The sequence below is a fragment of the Glycine max genome, chromosome 5 (assembly GCF_000004515.6).
Source record: "Glycine max cultivar Williams 82 chromosome 5, Glycine_max_v4.0, whole genome shotgun sequence".
NCBI classification, from domain to species: Eukaryota; Viridiplantae; Streptophyta; class Magnoliopsida; order Fabales; family Fabaceae; genus Glycine; species Glycine max.
This window is the reverse complement of record NC_038241.2, coordinates 15,145,803-15,167,950: the sequence shown is the minus strand read 5'-3', so window position 1 is coordinate 15,167,950 and position 22,148 is coordinate 15,145,803. Positions and strand designations below refer to the sequence as shown.

Sequence of the window (22,148 nt, the reverse complement as noted above, 5' to 3'; positions counted from 1 at the left end):
AATGTGGTTTATAGAATTACAAGTAGTTATGAACCTAAGCGGCACTTCTCTATTTAATGTTTATAGCTGTATTGCCTTTTGGTCCCATGGTGTTAAAAAAGCAATATATACGATTATTATGAATCGCAAAACGTTTGCTGCCAAATGAATGTCTAATAAACCTCCATCTCTATGTATATTTCCTAAAAGCATAACTACCCAATTGCATAACCTAAATGCCAAAACCCATTCCCAAATGAAAAACATCACATGCTTTGGCTTATGTACTTTCGGTGTGAACCACCCAATTTAAAAAAAAAAAAAAAAAAACCCACCACACCAAAGATGATAAAGTAAAACCTCTCATAACTTATTGGTGCAAAAGCAACCTGAAACTGAAATCATAGGGCATCATTAGTACCATTTGTGAAAGAGAATCTCTTCCCCTTCTTTCAAGGCATTCAATTGCTTGCTTTCTCATTTCATCAGGAAGTTGGAGGCACACCCAATCCAATAAAGATTCCAAGTCCTTTGCAAAGTCCAATAAATACCAGTCCAACAACTTGGGGATTATTAACTTGTTTGTTTCTGTAATGCCAACAGAAGCCTGTAAATAGTCCCTCTTTGCTGCTTCTAACTCTTCATCAACTTGTGATGCTGTATAAACTCTCACCTATTAAAAACCAAAAAGGAGTTGGTATGTGACATTGGTTATGAAAACAAAAATAAAAAGCTTTTTATTAAAAAAGAGAATGTTTATTATATTGGAAATAGAAAAAACATTTAACTCGTGCTTTTTTGAGAAATGACAATTTTTTTTTAATAAAGATGTACTTAATGTTTCTACACTGATGAGCAAGTTCCTAACTCATAAGTTATCTTTTTGTCCCAAAATAAGTATTATATTTGAAAAAAAAAATTATTTCAAAATAAGTGTCATTTTAAATATAATATTAATTATTTTTTTCCACTAATACTTTTAATAAGTATCACTTTAACTTTTTAATGTAATATTAATAATAAAGTTAATTTTATAAAATTATTATTTTTTTCATTTATTTATTAGTTTTTTTATCTTTATAAAATAACAAATAAAGTATTTTCTTAATATACCATGGTAGCAATGAGGATCTAATCTAAATTCTTATGTATTTACCATTCTACTTCAATCCCACCACTAGGTGGTCCCTAGTAGTTCTCAAGTTGCTAACTATAAAGTCTACTAATCGATTAGTGATTCAAAATAACAATATCAATTACAATACCCAACATCGTTATTTATCCTAACAGTAAAAAATGTAAAAGTGGAATCTGAAAAACATTCTAGTCTTTTATTTGTCGTGCTATGATGCTCTCAAATGTCTCCCAGATTAACCCAAATTTTCATTCTTTGTTCCTGTCTGCAATGTGGAATTAATTTCAAATTTCTCACAATCAAACTAACACCCCTGATAATGTTAAGCTGTACAAAAGAATTTCCAATCCAAATTGATTCAAGAAAAATTGGGTGCGGAACAAATTTTTTTTTTTTTTTGCACAGCAAAAATAGATGTATTAATAATAGGTCAGTATTAGCTATACTGACAAAACCAAATAGATACAAAGGCAGAATCTGCCAAACCCAACTAAAAAACCAGCACAGAAGCTGGGAACCCTGCAGAGAAACATTCCTACGACATTTCCTCCTTCAATCTGACAGACCACTGATTAAAATGAGTGTGAAAATCTTGCTCCATACATCTTAACCATGACCAAGTGTGGAATAGAGCCTCATCCATGACTTTTTGGGGGCTGAAAATCTGGTTTTTGAATATCAGAGAATTTCTGTGCTTCCAAATAGTCATGGATAAAGCTATCCATAGCACTTGCCATCTTTTCTCAACTAAGGTTTTCCCACTCCAAAAACAGAATTGCAAAAAGTGATATCTAGGTTCTAATGGGAAAGGACCCACTCTATTGACCCAACCCAGGATTTCCCACCATAGATTTCTAGTTTTAATACAAGAAAACATGACATGACCTACAGATTCCTCTTCCATATCACAGAGAGGACAATTAAAAGAAATCAACTCCACATGTCTCCTCCTTAGATTATCCTTGGTAGGTAATCTATTCTTGAAAATTCTCCAGGCAAACGCAATTGCTCTTGGTGGAATTTTTAAACTCCAAATGATCTTGGAAGCGTTGTCTTCAGAAGCTTGTCTGTCCTCAGCCTTCAGAAGAGTGTAAGCTGACTTTGTTGTGTAAGAACCACCAGGATCAGCCCTCCATAAAAGAAGATCCCTAGATGAAGGTTGTATATGAACATGCTCAATATCTGCCATGAACTCTACTGCTGAACCAATTTCATGCTCAAACAAATTTCTCCTCCACTGAAATTGCCATTCCCATCTGTTATCAACTAGGAGACCCATTGAGTTGATTGAATGATTCTGCTGAGTACTGATCTGGTACAACGCTGGGTATTTGGCTTGTAAAGTTAGGTCTCCTTCTCTCCATTTATCCTTCCAAAAGCTGATCCTGACCCCATCACCCACCTTCCACCTCATGTTATTGATGAGGCTACTATGGTTATGCTGCTGCTGGAATATAGCTTTTAGATCCTTCCACCAAGGAGAGCAGTCTGCACTGTTTCTTCCTGAACATAAAGCATTCCACCCACCATATTTAGACATCAAAACTCTAGCCCAAAGCTGATTCTAGTTATTAGCCAGGTCCCATCCCCATTTACCAATCAAGGCCTCATTAAACTTGGGTAAATCTTTGATCCCCAGCCCTCCTTTATTCTTGGGAAGACAAACAATATCCCAACTTACCCATGGTATCTTGGCTGTCTCTTTACCACCCCCCCACAAAAAGTTCCTCTGAATAGAAACTACCTTATGGATCACTTTTTTAGGGATTCTAAAAAAAGAGAGAAGGTAGATAGGGAGGGCTGTTAGGACAGAATTGATGAGAGTTATCCTGCCTCCCATAGAAAGACATCTCTGCTTCCATTTTGCAAGCTTAGCTTCATATTTGTTGATGAGAGGTTGCCATACATTCCAGCTTCTAGAGCTCGACCCCACAGGAATTCCAAGGTAAGAAAAAGGGAACTGCAGCTGACCACAATTCAGAAACCGAGCTGCCTCCCTACACCAAGTTTCAGATTTGCCCATACAACCAAATTGGCTTTTAGCATAGTTGATCTTGAAACCAGATGCCATCTCAAAGATTCTCAAGATAGATTTCATAACTCTAACATTAGCAGTAGTTGCAGAACCAAAGAACAAGGTATCATCTGCATATTGCAGAATATTAACCTCTTCCTTTTTGCTCCCCACTTGATAGCCGCAGAACAGATTCTTAGATATGGCAGTCCTTATCAATCCAGCGAGGCCCTCAGCTACTATGTTAAAAAGGAAAGGTGCAAGGGGATCTCCCTGCCTTAAACCTCTCTCAGGCACAAACTCTGTGGTGGGGTTGCCATTAATTAAAATAGAGATGGTTGCATTAGACAAGCAGCCATAGATCCAATTTCTCCATCTATCACAGAAACCCATTCTCACCATCATATAATTTAAAAAACCCCAAGAAACTGAGTCATAAGCTTTTTCAAAGTCAACTTTAAAGACCATGCAAGATTTGTTTTTGGATTTGGCTTCAGCTATAATCTCATTAGCAATCAACACTCCATGAAGGATGTGCCTTCCTTTCATGAAAGCAGTTTGTCTTTCATCAATGAGATGATGTATGACATGAGCAAGCCTATTAGCCAATATTTTAGACAGAATTTTATAGACACACCCTATGAGGGATATAGGTCTATAATCATTAATGGATTAGGGGTTATGAATCTTGGGGATGAGGGCTATGAAGGAAGCATTGCCTCCTTTGGGGAATCTTCCATTGATGTAGAACTCATCCAGGAATCTGCAAACATCAGGTTTTAGGATTTCCCAAAATTTCTTAATGAAGTTGAAGTTCAAGCCATCCGGGCCAGGGCTTTTATCTCCTCCACAAGCCCACACTGCTGCTTTGATCTCCATTTTAGAAAATCTGGCGACAAGGCTGTCATTCTGTCCTTGGTCAAGGGAAGGGAATTGAATCCCATCCAGAGTTGGCCTATGATGGTTCTGTTCTGAGAATCTCTCTTTGAAATGTGAGAGAACTACCCTCTTAATTCTGCTGGGGTCATGGATCCATTCTCCCTCCACGAGCAAGCCTTGAAAAGCATTTACCCTCCTTCTATGGTTAATCAATCTATGAAAATAACCTGAGTTTGAATCCCCTTCTTTTATCCACTTCACTCTAGATTTCTGCCTCATCATAGATTCATAAGCTGTAGCTGCTGCCCATAGCTGTTCCTGCAAGGATTTTTTGAGCTCCATTTCAGCTTGAGACATATTTGACCCATTGACTCCAGCCTCCAAAGCATTGAGATCCTTCTTTAGATTTTGGATTTTAGCAGATGTGACACCACCATTTTGAAGACTCCATTGCCTTATATGAGTCTTGATGAGCTTTAATTTCTGTTTGAGAGCAAAACCTCCCCAACCACTAAGATGATAATTACTCCAGCTGTGAACTACCAAATTCTGAAAGCTTTTTTCCTGCAGCCACCAATCCATTACCTTGAAAGGTTTAGGACCCCAATCATTGGCTCTAGACCTTAAAAGGATGGGACAGTGATCCGAGAAGTCTTTATCCAACACGAATTGAGTAGAATCTGGCCATTGGGACAGCCACTCGTCAGAAAGAAGAAATATGTCCAATCTGCTCATGACAACCCCATTGGGTCGACACCAAGTGAAGAATCTCCCAACAGACCTAACCTCCTCAACCTCCATATCCGAAATCCAAGAATTAAACTCAGTGATGCTGGTAGAGCTCCCCACTGATTGGGATGCAGTCGTTCTCTCATGTTGGTATCTTATGGAATTAAAATCACCCAGAATGCACCAAAGGTGGACATGAGAAGAGGATTTAAGGTGTTTTATCTCATTCCACTGCTCTCTCTTGCCTTGTAAATCACAAGGAGCATAGACATTGATGATGCCAACCCTTATATCTTCTTTAGACCACGTGCCTTCTAACAAAATAAATCCTTTACCAACCACCCTTTTATCCACAACAAAAGACTCATTATTCCAGATACTCAGCAAACCTCCTACTGCATTGATGGAGGGGACAAATTCCCAAGTGACATTTCCATCCCCCCACATATATTGGCAAAGACTTTTATCAAAGAACTCCCTTTTAGTTTCCTGTATACATAGAACATCAACGTTATTGGCCATGGTTAGCTTTCTAATTGCTGACCTCTTGACTCCACTACCCAGCCCTCTAGAGTTGAGAGACAAAATATTCATGGTTCAGGTTGCTCCATTCCCATCACTACTGCTGCTGATTTAAGGGAAATGCTGCTATTAATAACACCATGTTTCCTCTTCTCCTTACAGGTGTTTCTATCATCACAGGCCACACCCAACTCTCTAGCTATCTCCCTATGGAAATCCTCTTCAGACTCAGAGTCACTGTTAATGAAGCTGTTATTGGAGGCAAGGGTTTGTGAGGAGCTATCTTGCTTAGAGGTCCTCCCAACAAATTCTGAGGACTGAAGAATCACCTCCTCCCCATTTTTAAAAAGATTACTCCCAAGGTCCTTAGTCCACGAAGCAGGGGCAGCCTTATAACTTCCCGTATAACAATTTTCATGGGCCACATGGTTTACTGTAGCAGACCCCTTTCTTCTAACATACACCTTGAAGGTTGAAGGGGTCTGGTTACCTTTGGAACTTGGGCTGATATTGATGAGGCCCAAATTATGGTCCACGGCTCCCTCCCTCAAACTTGGGGAAAGCTTTTCAAAAGGGCATGTGGGGTTTGACCCGTGTTTGACCCCTAAAAAGGCTTTGGGGCTAGTGACTGAGGGTTCATTCCTTTGTACCCAAGGGGTATTGACTTCTAATAAATTCTCTTGGCTTTTCCCATCAACGTTCACTTCCAGAAAAGGCAACTGCTGCTGGCTATGACAGAGCATCCTAGAGTCTATCCTCCCTTCCCCACGAAAGTCCGGGATTAGGGGGCCGTTGCTGTCCTGTTGTCCCACGCAGGCAGGTGTCGAGCGCCCAGACGCTGCCAGAGGCACGTGACGGCCTGAAGGTGACACGTCAGCACCTGGCGGGGTCTCACACTGATGGCGACTGGGAGAGAAGCCTGAGTTCCTCCGTCTCCGGCGACGTTCCACCATGCACAGCCGCGTCCTAGTGGACGACCCACCGACGGAGCTGACGGAGAAGCTTCCGGGAGAAAATCTATTTGGCCCATGAATATGTGGCTCAGTATCGGAATCTACTATGGCCGTAGAAAAAGGTGACGGCGAAAACCGGACCTCGTCCTCAACCCGCTGTCCTCTTCCCCAGCCAGCCTCAAACTCCTCTCGCACATATAAGGAGTATTGGATTTCGTCCACCATAACCAGCACCGAACGATCTATGGGCGGTTTTTCATTCGTCCGAACTAAGACCCGCGCCATGTCTAAATGCGTCCTATCCTCCGTCGCCGTATCGAGCTCGATGAGTTCCCTGCAGATCGATACAATACTTGCTAGATTCTCTGCGTCCCAAACAGTCAAGGGCACCCCCCAAATACAAAGCCATGTTAGCCTGTATGAAGGCAACATCTCCGGCTTCCATCTCTGCACAGAGAAGAAAGGAGACCCTCCATGCTTTTGTTCTTTGAGATTGAGCCCGTTAACCGTTTCTTCTTCCAGGTCATAGAGAATAACCATATCGTCGCCCCAATACGCAGTCTTCACCTCCACCCCGAGCATTCCCTGTAGCTCCTCCTCCACCCTATCGACAATACCCTTATTTTTTAAATGGCCCACCCAAGCCTTGTCCAGCCATTTGGTTTTTTCTTTGGTCGTCTGGATTTTTACGGGCCCTGTGTTCACCGTTGTTGACCCATTTGCAGACGTGGGTCCTTGCCTGTCCTCCCCTTCCTTGTTACGATTTTTGACCACCTCCACATATGATCTCAGTTTCGTGCCCATAGGCACCTGATTGCTCTTCAGTTCAGGCGTGTCGAACTCCTTCGGTGTTGAATCTGTTGTATGATAAAGACCTGCCATTGACTTATGTACCCTGTTACCTCCCCTCTGGTATTTAGGCTTGTTAACAAACATCTTAATCCCCTGTATGTATATGTTGTTGCCAAGAATTCTCTCCAACCTATCCCCATCCTCTACCCCTTTGAAATGCACAAAACCATATCTATGGCCTTGTTTGTTCCTCTTCTGTGGTATGAAAACCTCCCACACTTTTCCCCATTCCTGAAAAATCTTCCACAGGTCTTTTTCACGGACCTCCTCAGGGAATCGGGAAAAGTAGAATGAGGTTACATCCAACTTCTCCCTCCACGAAGATGCTTGCGTTACTCTCGCAGTGGTCTTGTGAGAGGCTTTCAGCTCCTCTATATTCCTTCGGACAACGGGAAAGTTCTTCGAAGGTGCCTTTCTTCTACTTTTCACTGGAATCCACTTTCCTTCCTGTAGATTGTCTCGACTCCGGCTGCGGGCGTTGACTTTGTCATCTACTCTCCCTCCATGATTATCCCTTAAACCAGGTCGTCCTCTTTGCTGTCCTTTTGCTGTCCAGGTCTCTCGCTCTCTCTGGTTCTCTCTCTCTCTCTCTGTCTCTCTCACTCTCCCTCGCTGTGTCTCACTCGCTCGCCTTCTATCTGTCTCTCTCACTCGTCCACTTTCTCTCTCTCTCTCTCTCTATATGTCTCTCTCTCATCTCTCTGTTTTAAGAATATATGAACTTTAACAATTGGGTGCGGAACACATGAGATTGGTAACATTCTAAAATGGTAGCTATAGCTCAAAAATAATTAATTGGTGTAAACATAATAAAATAATAGTGTCTGCTAAAGTGAGATAGAAAAACATACTGCAGGTGAAGACCAGCTTCCACAGGAAAGTGCAAATGTTACTAAGGGCTCAGACCATTCCAGACCAAATATGCCTGGTGCTTTAACCTCGTCATTTTTTGCAGCTTTTGGACAGGTCTGTTGCAGGAAGCCAATTAAGGGATTAATTTTAACATCTTATTAGGACATTGCAGTATAAAGCACAATAAGAACTTCAACTTTATTTTTGTCTAAACTCTAAATTCAAAAGAAAGGACAAGATTATTGCACTTACAAACTTGAGGTGATAAGGCAGTCTCAAGATAAAATGCTCTATTGTGATTGCATTGAGCAACTGGCCTCCCACTACAATCGTTGCCTGACACAATGCATTTCCATATCTTAGTTAACTTGGACCTTGATTTAGAGATATATATTGATATTGATACATGCTTAAATAATGTTTTAGAACTAAATTTGAAATTGCCTATAGCATTACATTAATTTAGCCTTTTAACCAATTTCATAGGGACAATCTGAACATGGTTTAATGTCAGATATAGCTAACATTAGAATCTATTATAGGATGGGAAGGGACACATGGCCAGATTGAGTCTAATGATTTGTTTTGTTTTATTTTTTTATTATTTTCTTTCTGTTTATTGGATTTTGTGGCTAATAACCATAGGGTTCAGGGTTAGTACTTTTTAGCAGCATATAACAATCACTGCAAGTTAGACAGGAGGACCAGCAATGCTTCTACTGCTTTGAATATTCTTGTTTAACAACATCATCATCATCAACAACAACAATAATAATATTAATAATAATAATCATCGTACCTTCTGCATTAATGCTACAACCATTTCTGGACTCTCAGGTATGCCATGCTCTAAATATGCCTACAACATTGAAAGCAAAGTTTTAATGTGTTGACTCACAGCATATAAAGTCCCTTCAAGTGTTGCATTGTAATGAGATGTAGTAAATCAGTGGAGAAAGGTGTCTTACATTCATCATGCAGGAATTGTAAGTGTTTATCCAGAATGCAAGTTTTTCCTGATGAGTAAGACCCTTTAAGTTAAGAGAGGCTAGTTTCCCAAGTAGGAACCTGAATTTGTCAGCAAGATTAGATAGGTACTAATGGTATCATCAACCAAAGCAGTTAATAACCGTCTATAACTACTTACTTTAATCTGTGGATCAGAAACACTGCATTTGTTGTTCGGTTCATATCAACAGTGGTAGCTATAACTTCACATGAACTTTTATATGGACCGACTTCTCTTGTTTTGGATTCTGAACAGATACCATAAGGATCACAGGATTGATCCTTTTCCTTGCTGCATTGGTTGAAAGCTGATACAGAACGTGAAGCTGTTTTTGATTCCCCAAATTTGTCCTTGGATGTACCAATTCTCACAAATATGCAACACAAGCACTTGACAATATCCTCAGAAACTCTATTGGGTGTGCTATCAATTTCTGACACCTTATCATCTGAAGAACTTGAAGAACTTTGAGCCCTTTCATGATCTGCTAATCTCCAATCCAGCTGGAAAATCAAAAACAAAAAAGAATGTTATTGAATGGGCAGCACAATCATATCAAAGACTAAATACATGTTTGGTTCAGCTTATTTTGAAGAAATATTCACTTATATTGTTAGCTCGAAGAAATAAGCAGTTCCAGGGATATAAAGTTTGCTTAGTGATGAAGCAAGAAGGGAGGGCAGGAGAGGTCGTGACTCGTGAGTTCGAATTCTCCCACTAACAAAAACTAACAATTAACAACTAACATTTGTCAATAAAAAGAAAAGAAAAGAAAAGAAATAAATAAGCAGTTCCAAACACACACTAACTAGAATCTCCACTCAAATTACCTGTAACTTCAAGTGATCCATGCACTTCTCAGGCGATTCTTGCTTGAGTGGAGATTTCTTTATTGCAGTAACAACTTTGGTTGTTTTCTTCTCTGGTGATTGCTTATCCTTCACAAAGTTACCAAACGATCGATTCTCTTTTCCCCTCCCATCTTCTGGGATAGATGAGAATGAATCTTGTTTTCTGTGCAGTTGCTTCCCGTGGACTAGTTTCCCGGTGTGGTCGTTGCCAGTGTCAGAGGAGAACATTAGCTTTCTGCTGGAAGCACTTCTGGCAAGAGAAGGCTGAGGCTTACCCATCATAGTTGAATTGAACTCACTTTGAGACATGGATTTTGATCTCTGATGCTTGGAACTCCTTATGGTGTTTTGGTCAATAGGGTCATTCAAATTCTCTGCATTTCTCTTTGAGGAAATGTACACCGCTTCCTGATATAAACCTTGTCTAAAATTCACAACCTGCTCTTCAAGTCTTACCACCTCCTCTTCCAACACTGCTACTTCAGCCAAAAGCTCCAATGTCTGAAACAAATACTCACACACACACACTCCTCATTACTCTCCTTGTATCCATAAATCAAAACAACAACAATAAAAATTATAAGAACAAAAATTCAATTCAATTCCTTAGGTACTTTTGGTACCCTTATTCAATTAGAATTAGAATTAGAATTTTACCTCATTAACTTGTGTTGATGTTTAATGCAAAACTTTATTATGCTGATTATTGAAGTGAAACTTCAATTCAAATTATTAAATAATATAAAAAATACTTAAAAAATTATATCTATATTTTAATAATAATAAAAGAAAGTTATGCAAATACTATTATTCAACCATCAGGACTTGGGTCTAGCCGAAGACTAATATGACGAACCAATGTTCAAATTTCTACCGAGAAAAGCACTCACAATGCTTCGATCAAGATTGATACAGTGAATGAGTGAATTAACTCATTGCCTCAAACTCCTGTGTGATTGAACAACAAAACATGCAAGAGGGAGAGAGACTAACATATGGAGGAAGATAAGGAGGAAGACGGGGTAGAGATCCCAAGGGCCTTGTGAATGCTCTTTCTAATGCTCTATGAACATTCTCCTCATGTCTGAGCTTCCTCTTCAACTTATCTACCTGCATTTTCCACCAACCTTGAAAACATGAACCACTAGTGATTTTGCAGAACGAACCAAAACCATGAATGAAAAGAACAAAAAGGAACACAACGTTGTAATAATAACATGGTTTGAGGAAGATTCAAAGTACATCTTGGATCAAAGCCATTTTCCTTTCTCGATTGGACCGACGCCCGTTCTTGTGCCCACCACCCATTGCTCTCTTCCCTCCTCCAGTTTCCATCTTCCCCTGCTTTCCGAATTCACCAATAAACAAAAAATCATTCTCACAAAATAAAACTCAATTTTCTTCAATCGCCAAAAAAGAACCATAAAGTGAAACATTTCAAATAAAGAACTAAATTATTCGTTTCGTGAGAGAAGCTCAACGACCCAGTTTAGATTTGGAAAAGCACACACCTTTAAGCTTTAACCAGCTCTTAGTTTATGCTTCAAAATCAAGCTTTGTTTTCAAAATTTAAAAAAAGAAAAAAAGAAGAAGAAGTTACTTTCATAGGAGTATCATTTAAAGGAGGTTTCATTGAGTGAAGAGTGGTGCGTGCTCTGGTATTCATTGTGGCTCGTTCAACTTTCTCTTTCTCGCGAAACGCGGAAGAGTGAAGAAAAGTGCAATATCTGCTTCAGAAAAAAAAAGTTACTTACGAAATTGCAAAAGCGGGAAGTGTTATGAATGAATGAGACAGAAGAAGGTTTTCATACAAACGATTGAGGGAGCGGGAAGTGAAGAAAATGCAGAGTGCAAAAAGAAAGGTTTTTATGGTTTTGTGCGTATTGATAATATTAACAATAATATTGTTGGTTCTGGTGTTGGTGTTGTGATGACAAATCTCGAAAAGAGTTAAAGACAGTAACAACAAAAGCTCAGAGAAATAGAAGAAGAAGCAAAACGACGAGGTTGAGGTTGTCCAGTTTCTGGCTTCCTAGTAGTAAAGCCTTCTTTCTTCCACTTGGTTTCAGTACCTACCACCAACCAACCTCTTTTTCACTCAAATTAACCATCAAATATCAAATAAATAGACAAACAAATAAAGAAAATAACAATCTTAATCTAAACCAATTAATAGTATTTTTCTACTATTGCAATGTAATCCTTTATTTGCAACAGTTTTGTAAGTGTAACATCACATAAATGTTATTTTTATTTCTTTTAAGTAATGTAACATGTCATCTAATAACAAATTATGATATATACTAGGTTTGTTAATTTTTATAATAATTATCTTAAATTTATATCATAAAATTTTTTATTAATTTCTGTAATTTTTTTTACGTTCATATACATACAAGTTAAACTTTTCTTGACAACAATTTATGTTTTAGTCTTAGTGAAATTTCTTGATAACCCTTAATTAATTATGCATGCAGATTTTTGTTTTATTTTAGGTATTGTTTTGATCTTAAGATTCTTGTGTACAAAAAAACTATGTTAAAAACTGTCAAATTCTTAAATAAATTTTAATATTTTAGAATATTAGTCTTTGATTCTCTGTCAAGAAATATCCTTAATAATAATTTTGATTATATATATATATATATATATATATATATATATATATATATATTATCTTGATTTGTAATAGGAATATTTAATACTTTGGGAGCATTCTTTGAGAGTGGGCATGGAATTTGATGCATTGTGAACAGTAATGCAGATATTGTGTTTGTGTGAGAGAGAGATAATGGAAAAGGGAGAGAGAGATGTATGTGATTGCGTGTGAAGGATGCACTTTTTGCCTTTCGCATTGTGTGTGAATTGTGAAAGTGAGGGTGACAACCCGCTTTCATAATGAATTAACGTGCAACCCACCTTTTCCCCTTATTCTCTCTCTCCCTCTCTTTCTTTGTTTTGCCAGTTTCTCCTCCTCTCTTTTCTTTTTCATCGCGTTCTATCTCACATTCCCCACATTAAGTGGCACTCATAAATTCTAAATATTAATAATAGTGTACTCTATTCACTTTCTTGTTCTCCTTATGTTTCACTTTGTTTTGGAGCAGGTTTGATTCAACTTAATATACTTAAATGATTAGTTGTTATAAATCTGTATTACTATTTTCCACCCATATATCAATAATTTTCACCAAAGAAATTCTTCACTAATCACCATTTTATTATATTTATTTATTGGTATACAATTAAAGCAAGCAAATAACTAAATTGAGAAACATAGTGAATTCCTTAGCCATTGAAATACAAGTTAATAATTATCAATGTCAAGTCAATTTTTTTTTTTACCATGATATTGATATAAAATAATTTTTGTTAGAAATAATGATTAATCTTTGTTGGGACCATGAGTGTACATAAAATAGGTATTCTTCTTCTAACATAGTTTATTTTATATTCAAGGACCAATTAAAATGCGAATTCTGAATCACTTAGTTAAGAGACATAAATCATTATTACTTATATTAAAATTATTATTGTTATCAAAGTTTAAAATTACTTAAACAAATTTTTAATTTTGGACATTTTTTATTTATTTATTTTCACTTTTCGTGCTGAAAGGTGAAAATTCCCTACTTTCACTTTAGCTATGTTAGAAAAACAATAATTTCAAGGAAATAAAGGAGAAACAAGTGAATGAAAGAATTGAGTGAGCTTTGTCGGGGCATGTGATAACAACTAAACTTTCAAAGGCATCGTCCTTAAGTACCACTAGCCAAAAAGTCTAGAGGGACCATCAAGTAAATAATTTATTCAATTAAAATGTCCATATTAATTAATCATAAGCAGATCATTAATGAAGCTGATACATGCATATCCATTTCCTTATTGATATCCTGGATCGGCTTGATACCTTATTCAAAAGCATTAACTAAAATGCCTTTTGAAGTAAGCAAGCCAACGTGCTATTTAATAAGAGAAGAGTTTTTTATTATACACTTTTTCACTACACTACAAATTCATAGTAATCAATCCCGATTAGAGAAAGATGTAAGTTAAAAAATAAAGCACATTTTTTATTCATAAGTTATTTTGCTACTAAAAGTTTTTGGTATCATTTAGTATATTTTTATTTAATGATAAATTACGAGTCAAACCTAGGACTAACTTTCTCTGACGCATACTGTTTTTGTTTTTATCTTACCTCTCTATATTATAAGTAATCAATTCATTCGATAATATATAAATGTAAAATGCAATTTTAACGATCGATCACTATATATATATATATATATATATATATATATATATATATATATATATAATTCGCAATTAATAGTGATAGGAATGTAGAATTGAATTGAATTTGGTGGATTAATTTATTTAACCCGCCAAAATGAATTGAGATGAGTATTGTGAGTCAATTTTTTAATCTATGAATCCAATAGGTCAAGAAGAGATGCATCAAGTTGGGTTGACCCACTAGGTTGAATTGTTTGGTTAAACATTTTTTGTTAGATATAATGTTTTGTGAATTACTATAATCATAAATTTCATGTTAATTTTTTTTTGTTATGAACTATATATTTATTTAACTCATGATTAACACAAGAAGAAATCTCTAAAGGATGGATGACTATTAAGATTCACCTTGAGAAGATTTATGACTTACAGTCTTGTGTCTTTCTTCATAAACACTTATAAGAGAAAAAATAAAAAGAATTAAATAATTTTTTTATTAATTAAATTTAACTTATGCATAAGTTAAAAATCAACTTTTGAAGAGTTTATATGAAAGAATTCTTACAAATTAACTTATACATAAATTAATTTTAACTTATAAAAAAATTATTTCATTTTTTTTATTTTTCCCCTATAAATACTTATTAAGAAATTATCCACCCTATCCATCTTCTTTGAATAGTGAAGCCTTGAAGAGTTTTACTCCGAACATAGGTATTTGCAAGGAAAATCCCTTATCTCCCTATTTGTCACTCCCAATTTATTATCCTAGCTATGGGATATTCTTCCTGCACTAGTCATTCTTTCTTCTACCCTTGGCAAATAATGTGAAATACCAAATTTGTTATTCACTTAAAAGTTGAAATACACCATCCCTCTCCATTGTGTACCCATGTTCATTTGTGTGTCTCTTCTCTTCTTTTGCGAGTCTCTCCTCCTCCTCGTGTTGTATTTAATTTATGCTTCCTCTGTGAATCTCTTCTCCTCCTCCGTGAGTGTCTTTTCCTCCACCGCTATGAGTATCGATGTGTCATTGATGATAAGTTTGTTTTTTTTTTATCGTGTTTTATCCATATGAATTGACAATCCCAATAAATCATGCAAAATGGTATACGGATTGTCAAACCGTATAAGTTATACTTTTATATATTTTAATTATTTTATAAATAATTATTTTATTACTTTATATATTTTAAAATCAATGTATAAATTAAATTTTTTTTATTTAACTATTTTATAAATAACTATTTTAATACTTTTAAATAAATTTAATTATTTAAAAGTATTAAAATAGTTATTTATAAAATAATTAAATAATAAAATTTGGAAATTTTTATAATGTAATTTTTTGAAAATTTAGTTAAATAACAAAAATAGGTAATATTGTTTAAGAAAAATGTTATTTATTAATATATTTATATAAATATTATTAAAGATTGTCAATCTTATAGACCATACAGATTGTCAATTTTATAGGAAGAAAAAAATATGTTGGATGTAAAAAGAATAATGTTAAAATTATAAAAAATACACTGGGTGTAAAAAAAAAAATGACAGATGAAAAAAAATCCCCTAACTATTCTTGGAGATGTATTTTTTTATTTCCTCGTGTCTCTAGTTTTTAATGTCATGATTCCCCCCAGAAAAATATGGCCCTTAATTTCTGCTCAAATGTATGATTTTTATTTATTTAACTTATCATTTCAACCAATAATTAAAACCCAACCACTTTATTTCCATAAGCCTTTCGTATCAAATCTGTTCGTACCATATAACAAATTAAAATTGCAAAAGAATAATCTGCCATTCTTGATATATTGAATTGTTTTTTATTTATTTTTATAACTGATATATTGAATTGTTTATTACCTTGCACGTAGTAAGTGAAATATCAGGAGCCAATCTATTTAATTTTAATGTCCTATATATCTTATATTCCCCAATGCGAAATTGCAAATAATTTCTGGATCCGATTGGAGACATGTGATTAAGATTGGAAACATGATTAAGAAGCAAGCAACGTGGTCACTAAATCTGCTTGGATGCTGCAATATTTTTTGCATTTGAAATTATTAATACAATCCACAATTAATTAATATTAATATTATGGATTAATTATATGCATGATCTGGCACAAATTGTTTCTTGCTTCTGGAAATGTTGTGTCTGGTTATCGTTCACCTGTACTTGTTCACCAACCTTGCTACAACTAGAAAAAAAAAAACTAAAAAACTATCAACGACACTTATTAGATAGGAAATTGAAATAATAGAATAATAATAAAAAATGCTAATGCATGTAATAGACTACTTCCAGGAACACATGCATACATCTATTTTAGTTTTGTAGCTGATATAAACTACTACCCATTTAGGAAATTAAAATAAACAATATTTGGATACCAATGTCTCCTGACCATAGTTTATGGGTGGAATCAGGTAGAAGTTAGGGAAACAAATATAACTTAGATAAATTTATACTAAATAATCTATATTGACTATTCTTTTTATTAAAAAATCACAATTAATTATGTTATAAAAATTTATTTAAGTAAATTTTGATGAATGCCGGTTACAACTTAATATTTAATTTGCTTTTTCAAAGTTTATAAAATGGTGTTTAGACTCATAAATTAATTTAAAAATAGACTCATACACTCAAAGTAGATTGAAGACTCATGTAATAAATAATGACAAGAAAAACAAACTTGAGATGAGAGAAAAAAATATATGTGAAAAATAGTAAAAAGAAAAATAATTATTGGTATGTCTCAAAATTTAAGTTGTTCCTTATGTAATATTCATAAATTTAACTTATAGGTAAAGGTTAATAACAAATAGTAGTACCATTTAATTCCTCAAACCAATTATTACCAATTTAAAAGTAAGGATAATAAAATTATTTGATTATAATATAAATTTTATAATCTTTAAATATATTATAAAAGAAAAAATATTTAAAAGAAAATAAATAACACTCAAATATTTAGAAAGTTTCGGCTACAATTCCATTAGAAAAAAATAGAATTTTTACATTAGCTCACAACTAGTCTAGCATATTATTGAAAACAACTTAATTATCTTAAAATCCTTTTTTGGCACTAGTTTTTTTTTTTTTATAATTGACCCCAAAACAACTCCATATTTAATAACAAATAGAATTTAGACAACTATCTTATTTTAAATTTCATAATTAATGAATTTATTATTTTTTCTCTCTCGTGTAATTTATGTATAAAGCTAAAATTTCATATTAATTTAGTTCCATTTTTCTTTCATGTTATATATATATATATATATATATATATATATATATATATATATATATATATATATATAAAACTTCATTGCGGAACTTATAAATATGATACTTGTAAATCTTTTCCAATATTTACATTATAATTTTCAATTAAAAATTTTAGATAAAGAGTATTGTTGTTAATTAAAAATTATAAAAATTAAAATTACAAAATTTTGATTATCACACACACACATGTCCTATACTCTTTATTATTTTAAATTTTTAATATAAGAGTAAATTTTATTGAAACAGAAACGAATTTCTTAGTAATTGAAAATTTAGTAACTAATCTAACAACTAAAATATTAGTCTTTAAGTAATTGGTTAAAATGAAAAATAAAATATTATTGAACGATTATTTTTTATATATTTCAATCATATTAAATAAATAAAAATTAAGTTAAAATAAATAAGAACAGTGTATCTAAAGTGAATATATTGTATAAAATTTTTAATTAATTAAACAATAATTATTAAGATTTTAATATTTTTATAATTTATTAACTTTGAAGTACTTTTTCAATTAACAATTACATTCTTTATTTATAATCTTAATTAACAATTATAATGAAGATATTGGGAAAAAAATTAAAGTATTAATGTATTATACTTATAAGTTGTATTAATAAAATAAAATAAAATGTGTTATAAAGAAAGATATTATAGGACATATGTTATAGGTATCATGTATAAAATTTTAACTTCACACATAAATGACATGAGAGAGAAAAAATAATACATTAAATATGATAATAATTACATTAATGATAAAATATTTAGAATAACACAAATTGTTTAAATTATATTGATTATAAAAGATGGGGTTGTTTACCCCCTCCCTCCCCCCATTTTTTATGTGGAATAAATTAAAGAGACTGTTTCTTTATATGTAAATATTAGTTTGTTAGATTTTTGTTAAAAATGTCAGTGGGAGATTTAAACATGTGAACTTTCCCCTCTTCCTTCTCCCTTTGCCCTTAAGTCCCTTTTTCTAACCATTAGGTCATTCTTATATCTCTTTCTTTGTTGCACTAGTGTGGGATTCTTTTTTGCACTAGTGACCATAGTTTTAATAACCAAACCGACTCGATCGGTTTGGTTGGGTCAAGTCTCTTGTGATATTGGTCATGTCATTGACTTGGATTGTTTCTATCCAATCCAGTTTGACTTGGTCAGTTCTATAGTTGAATTAATAACCTAATTTGGTTGATCTAATGAATCGTTTTGGTTGAACTGGTTGACCCAATATTAATTATTTTTTAAGAATATAAAATTTAATGAAAATGCAAAAAATATGGTACACTTAAGAATTGAACAAAGACTTGAAAATTATTTTATGGATCAACTTACTACAAAACTATCATGATTAATTATTAATTTATGACACAATTAATATAGATATTTATATTTTATATTACTTTCACTGATATGTGTGGTTCAACTATTGATCCACTAGTTTGATCAAAATCCAAGTGTCTCAACTAGGTTGTCGACTGGTCCAAATTTTGAAACGTTGTAGTAATAGTCAATGGCATAACTTATCTCACCATGACATAACCAGATATATGTTTTCTTGTTAGTGTTGTAAATTAGTTCCTTAAGTTTTTTAGTGAAAGTCAATGGCAAATTGTTTGAATTCTTTGATACATTATAAAAGGTCACTTAGAAAAGGGACTTGTTTACACTATTAGAGGATGAACTTATATTGTTAGGGGTACTCAAATGCAAATTGGGTAAGTAATGCAAGTGATGGGCGATACACTTCAGGTTACCATATTTTCATGGTGTTTATGGTGGAAATTTGTTTTAATAATTGAAAATAAATAAATTGATCTTCCACTCTTGATTTTAATCAACCACAAACAACTTAGTTTATTTAGTGGGACAAAATTGTAATTATGAGTTCTTTTTGGTGAAACAAATAATCAATATGACTTTCAACTAATGGAAGTATGAGATAAATTGAACAAACATAAATTCTTAACAAAATAATGTATTACTATCGAAAATACTCATTTTGATGATTATAATTTGTTATAGATGTGATTTTCAATAATCAATAAATTAACATATTATAGATCAAAAATACATTTTTATCAATATCACAAAAGTAGTTTTCTAGTAAATTTATAGTTTTTTGATAATATAGATGCTTTCTGAAACAAGTAAATGTAATCAATTTTGATTAAAAAGAATAAATTACAATGAAATTAAATCAAAAGACTTGTAAAATAAAGTGTTTTAAAAGTAAATCAAATTGAAATGAAAGATAATGTAAAAGTTGCAGGAAAGTAAAGTGCTAATGAAATGTAAATTGAATTGAAATGCAAGACAATGTAAAAGTTGCAGAAAAGTAAAAAACAAGTAAAGAAGTATGGGTTTAGAGAGTAAATGGAAATTGGAAGGAGTATAGAATTTGGAGAAGAAATGTAGAAGAAGAGAATTGCATGAAACATAGATCATAGAAAATAAATGATAAGAAATTGTAGATCGCATCAAAGTATGGGTTTGAACATATACTTTGTCCTAGTAACCAGTAGCCATTTTCCTTGTGCGGCATGTTGGTGTAAAGGTTTCTATGTGATCTTTATAACCTAGAAAAAATGTCTATTGTTGTGCTTATTTATAGTTTAATTCAAGTCAACGGTCAATTTACAAGATTCATACAAGTGTACAACTTATTCAAATTAACTATATATGATGTTGACACCTATATCTTCGCGATCTCTATCGGAAAACTGTTAATAACCATCGTTGTATACTTGATCAAAACAACATGCCTTCAATGATCCTTTCTTTACTCTTTTTGAGGAACATATAAATTCAATAACTTGTCTTTAGAGATAGTCTTCATCTTCTAAGTTTTGCCTTGATTTACCTTCAAACCAAATCAATTTGTATCCTTTTTTATGGTCATCATAACATGATCACCTCAGTATCATGTTCTTTCATTCCATTTAATCCCAATACTTAGAAAACTTTACTTACACCCCCAACACATGGGTGGTAAACCTATCTCATGGAAGAGTAATACACAAAGTGTTAATTCTAGATAAAGTACAGAATTACAATATTGAGCGATGACTCAACCACATGCAACTCTTACGGATAACAATTTGTAAACCAAAAGTGCAAGGTGGACTTGGTTTTAGAAGCCTTTGCACTCTTAACCAAGCCTTTTCCCATAAAATTTGGTTGGAACATTATTGAGGAGCCTAGTGCCGTATGAGTTTGTGTTATCAAGGATAAGTATAATTGTGGAGCCTCCATGGTTCCTCAAATCAAGATCCATCAAAAGCATCCCATATTTGGAAGGGTTTGGCCAATAACTGGAGCACACTACTTGCAATCTAACTTGGTCTTTAAATAGTGATAATACTATTCGGTTTTGGAAAGATAGTTGGATCCCTGACATCCACTCCCTTGAATCCATGACGTTGGATAACATTCCTAGTCATGAGTAGAATTATCTTGTTTCAGCTTATGGATCCAGGGATGATTGGAGATGGAATGTGCTTAATATTCTCCTACCACCTAACGTATACTCTTTGATTGCTTCGGTTAGTCATTGATGCATTGCATTTTAAACCATTCATGCATATAATTTCACTTAGAAAATGTTGCATATTCTTATATTTAGGACTCATTTATCTTGCATTTGAATTGATTTTCATTTCTTTTTTGAACCAGTTACGCTTTTGGTATTATCATGTTTCAAGGTTGTATCTTGAGTTCCAAGACATCAAATCAAGGAGAAAGATGCATGGTGACACCAAAAATTGAAGTTAAGAACATATAGACACTTGAAGATTACAAGAAAAGTACAATCGGGTCACCTAGCATATTTCATGGCCATGACATCCAAAGTCATGGTTATGATTATGTTGATCTCCACTGACATATGTCACAATCGTGACATTAAGAATCATGGTTGTGCCTTGATCTAACTTATAGTTTCACATTTTGATAGCAAAATGTCATGAACATGACATTTTAGGTCATGGCCATAACCTACGTCAAGTTTAAAATCTTCTCTTTTGCGATTTTGATTGTAATTTGGGCCTAAATCTTTATCTTTTCCTTAACCCATTCTCTTTAAATTGAGCATTTTAATTAGGATCAGTGACTCAAATTTGGATTAGCTTAAAGTTTAGAGAGAGAGAATGGAGGATCATCTTCATCTTGAACTCTGTTTTGGTTTGGTATGTCTTTTATTTTCTGTTGTTTTTATGATCATGAATGAGTAGTCATTTTGTTATAGGATTGGGGCTTAGCCCTTGAAAACTATTGATGCTTAATTGATTTATCTTATGTTCTTTTTTTTTTCTCATCTTGACTTCTCTTCTATTGATTTTATCTATGCAAAGTGTTTGGCCACCATTTTTCATAATCATGGATGCTCAAGGAAGATCTAAGAGATGAATCTAATTGTTGGACCCGTAGGAGAGGAACTTAGGTACTAAATCATGAGAGTAAGTTTAATCATTTGAGGAATAAATGAATTAACAAAGAAGTTATAGGTTTAATTAAACATAACTACCATGAGAGTATGGATTAATTCAATTAGATACATCTTTGTATCCTGAGAAGGAACAAAGGTTACCTTAAGTAAATTACCTTCAAAGAGAACTGACAAGAGGTTAAAAGGTTAGATCAATAGGAAATCTTCGTGTGAAACCCAATCTTGGATGTTTTCTTATTATTGATTTCAATCTTTTCAAATATTTGCTTTATCTTTATCTTATATCTTTTCTTTTATCTTAAATTTAATCTTTTTTAATCTCAAATATTTTCTCATCCAATCAAATCTTCCCTTTTGTTTAATTTTGATTAA

General features: G+C 33.6%; 1 protein-coding gene across 6 annotated transcripts; it reads right to left on the bottom strand.

Annotated features, from left to right (window-relative positions):
- Nucleotides 1-29: 29 nt before the first annotated feature.
- Nucleotides 30-11,878, bottom strand: LOC100807579 (uncharacterized). 6 transcript variants are annotated; one of them, XM_006579753.4, is made up of 11 exons: nucleotides 11,587-11,878; nucleotides 11,376-11,502; nucleotides 11,018-11,119; nucleotides 10,769-10,885; nucleotides 9,755-10,276; nucleotides 9,063-9,427; nucleotides 8,884-8,983; nucleotides 8,715-8,774; nucleotides 8,168-8,251; nucleotides 7,915-8,031; nucleotides 30-652 (listed from the first exon to the last, which is right to left on the bottom strand). In XM_006579753.4, exons 2-11 carry the CDS (start codon nucleotides 11,439-11,441, stop codon nucleotides 350-352), a joined length of 1,836 nt encoding a protein of 611 aa, XP_006579816.1. In that variant the 5' UTR covers nucleotides 11,442-11,502; nucleotides 11,587-11,878; the 3' UTR covers nucleotides 30-349. The 6 variants fall into 6 exon arrangements, with proteins under 6 accessions (XP_006579816.1, XP_006579818.1, XP_025984197.1 ...); XM_006579755.4 differs by having other exon boundaries at nucleotides 11,018-11,116; XM_026128412.2 differs by having other exon boundaries at nucleotides 11,376-11,878.
- Between the last annotated feature and the right edge of the window lie 10,270 nt (nucleotides 11,879-22,148).

Excerpts from the sequence above, each read along its gene's own strand:
- LOC100807579 (XM_026128412.2), bottom strand. The coding sequence starts at position 11,441 with ATGAATACCAGAGCACGCACCACTCTTCACTCAATGAAACCTCCTTTA. Across the intron at positions 8,775-8,883 it reads ACAATTCCTGCATGATGAAT|GCATATTTAGAGCATGGCAT; the intron begins GTAAGACACCTT and ends TCAATGTTGTAG. Across the intron at positions 8,252-8,714 it reads TTGTAGCATTAATGCAGAAG|GCAACGATTGTAGTGGGAGG; the intron begins GTACGATGATTA and ends GCATTGTGTCAG.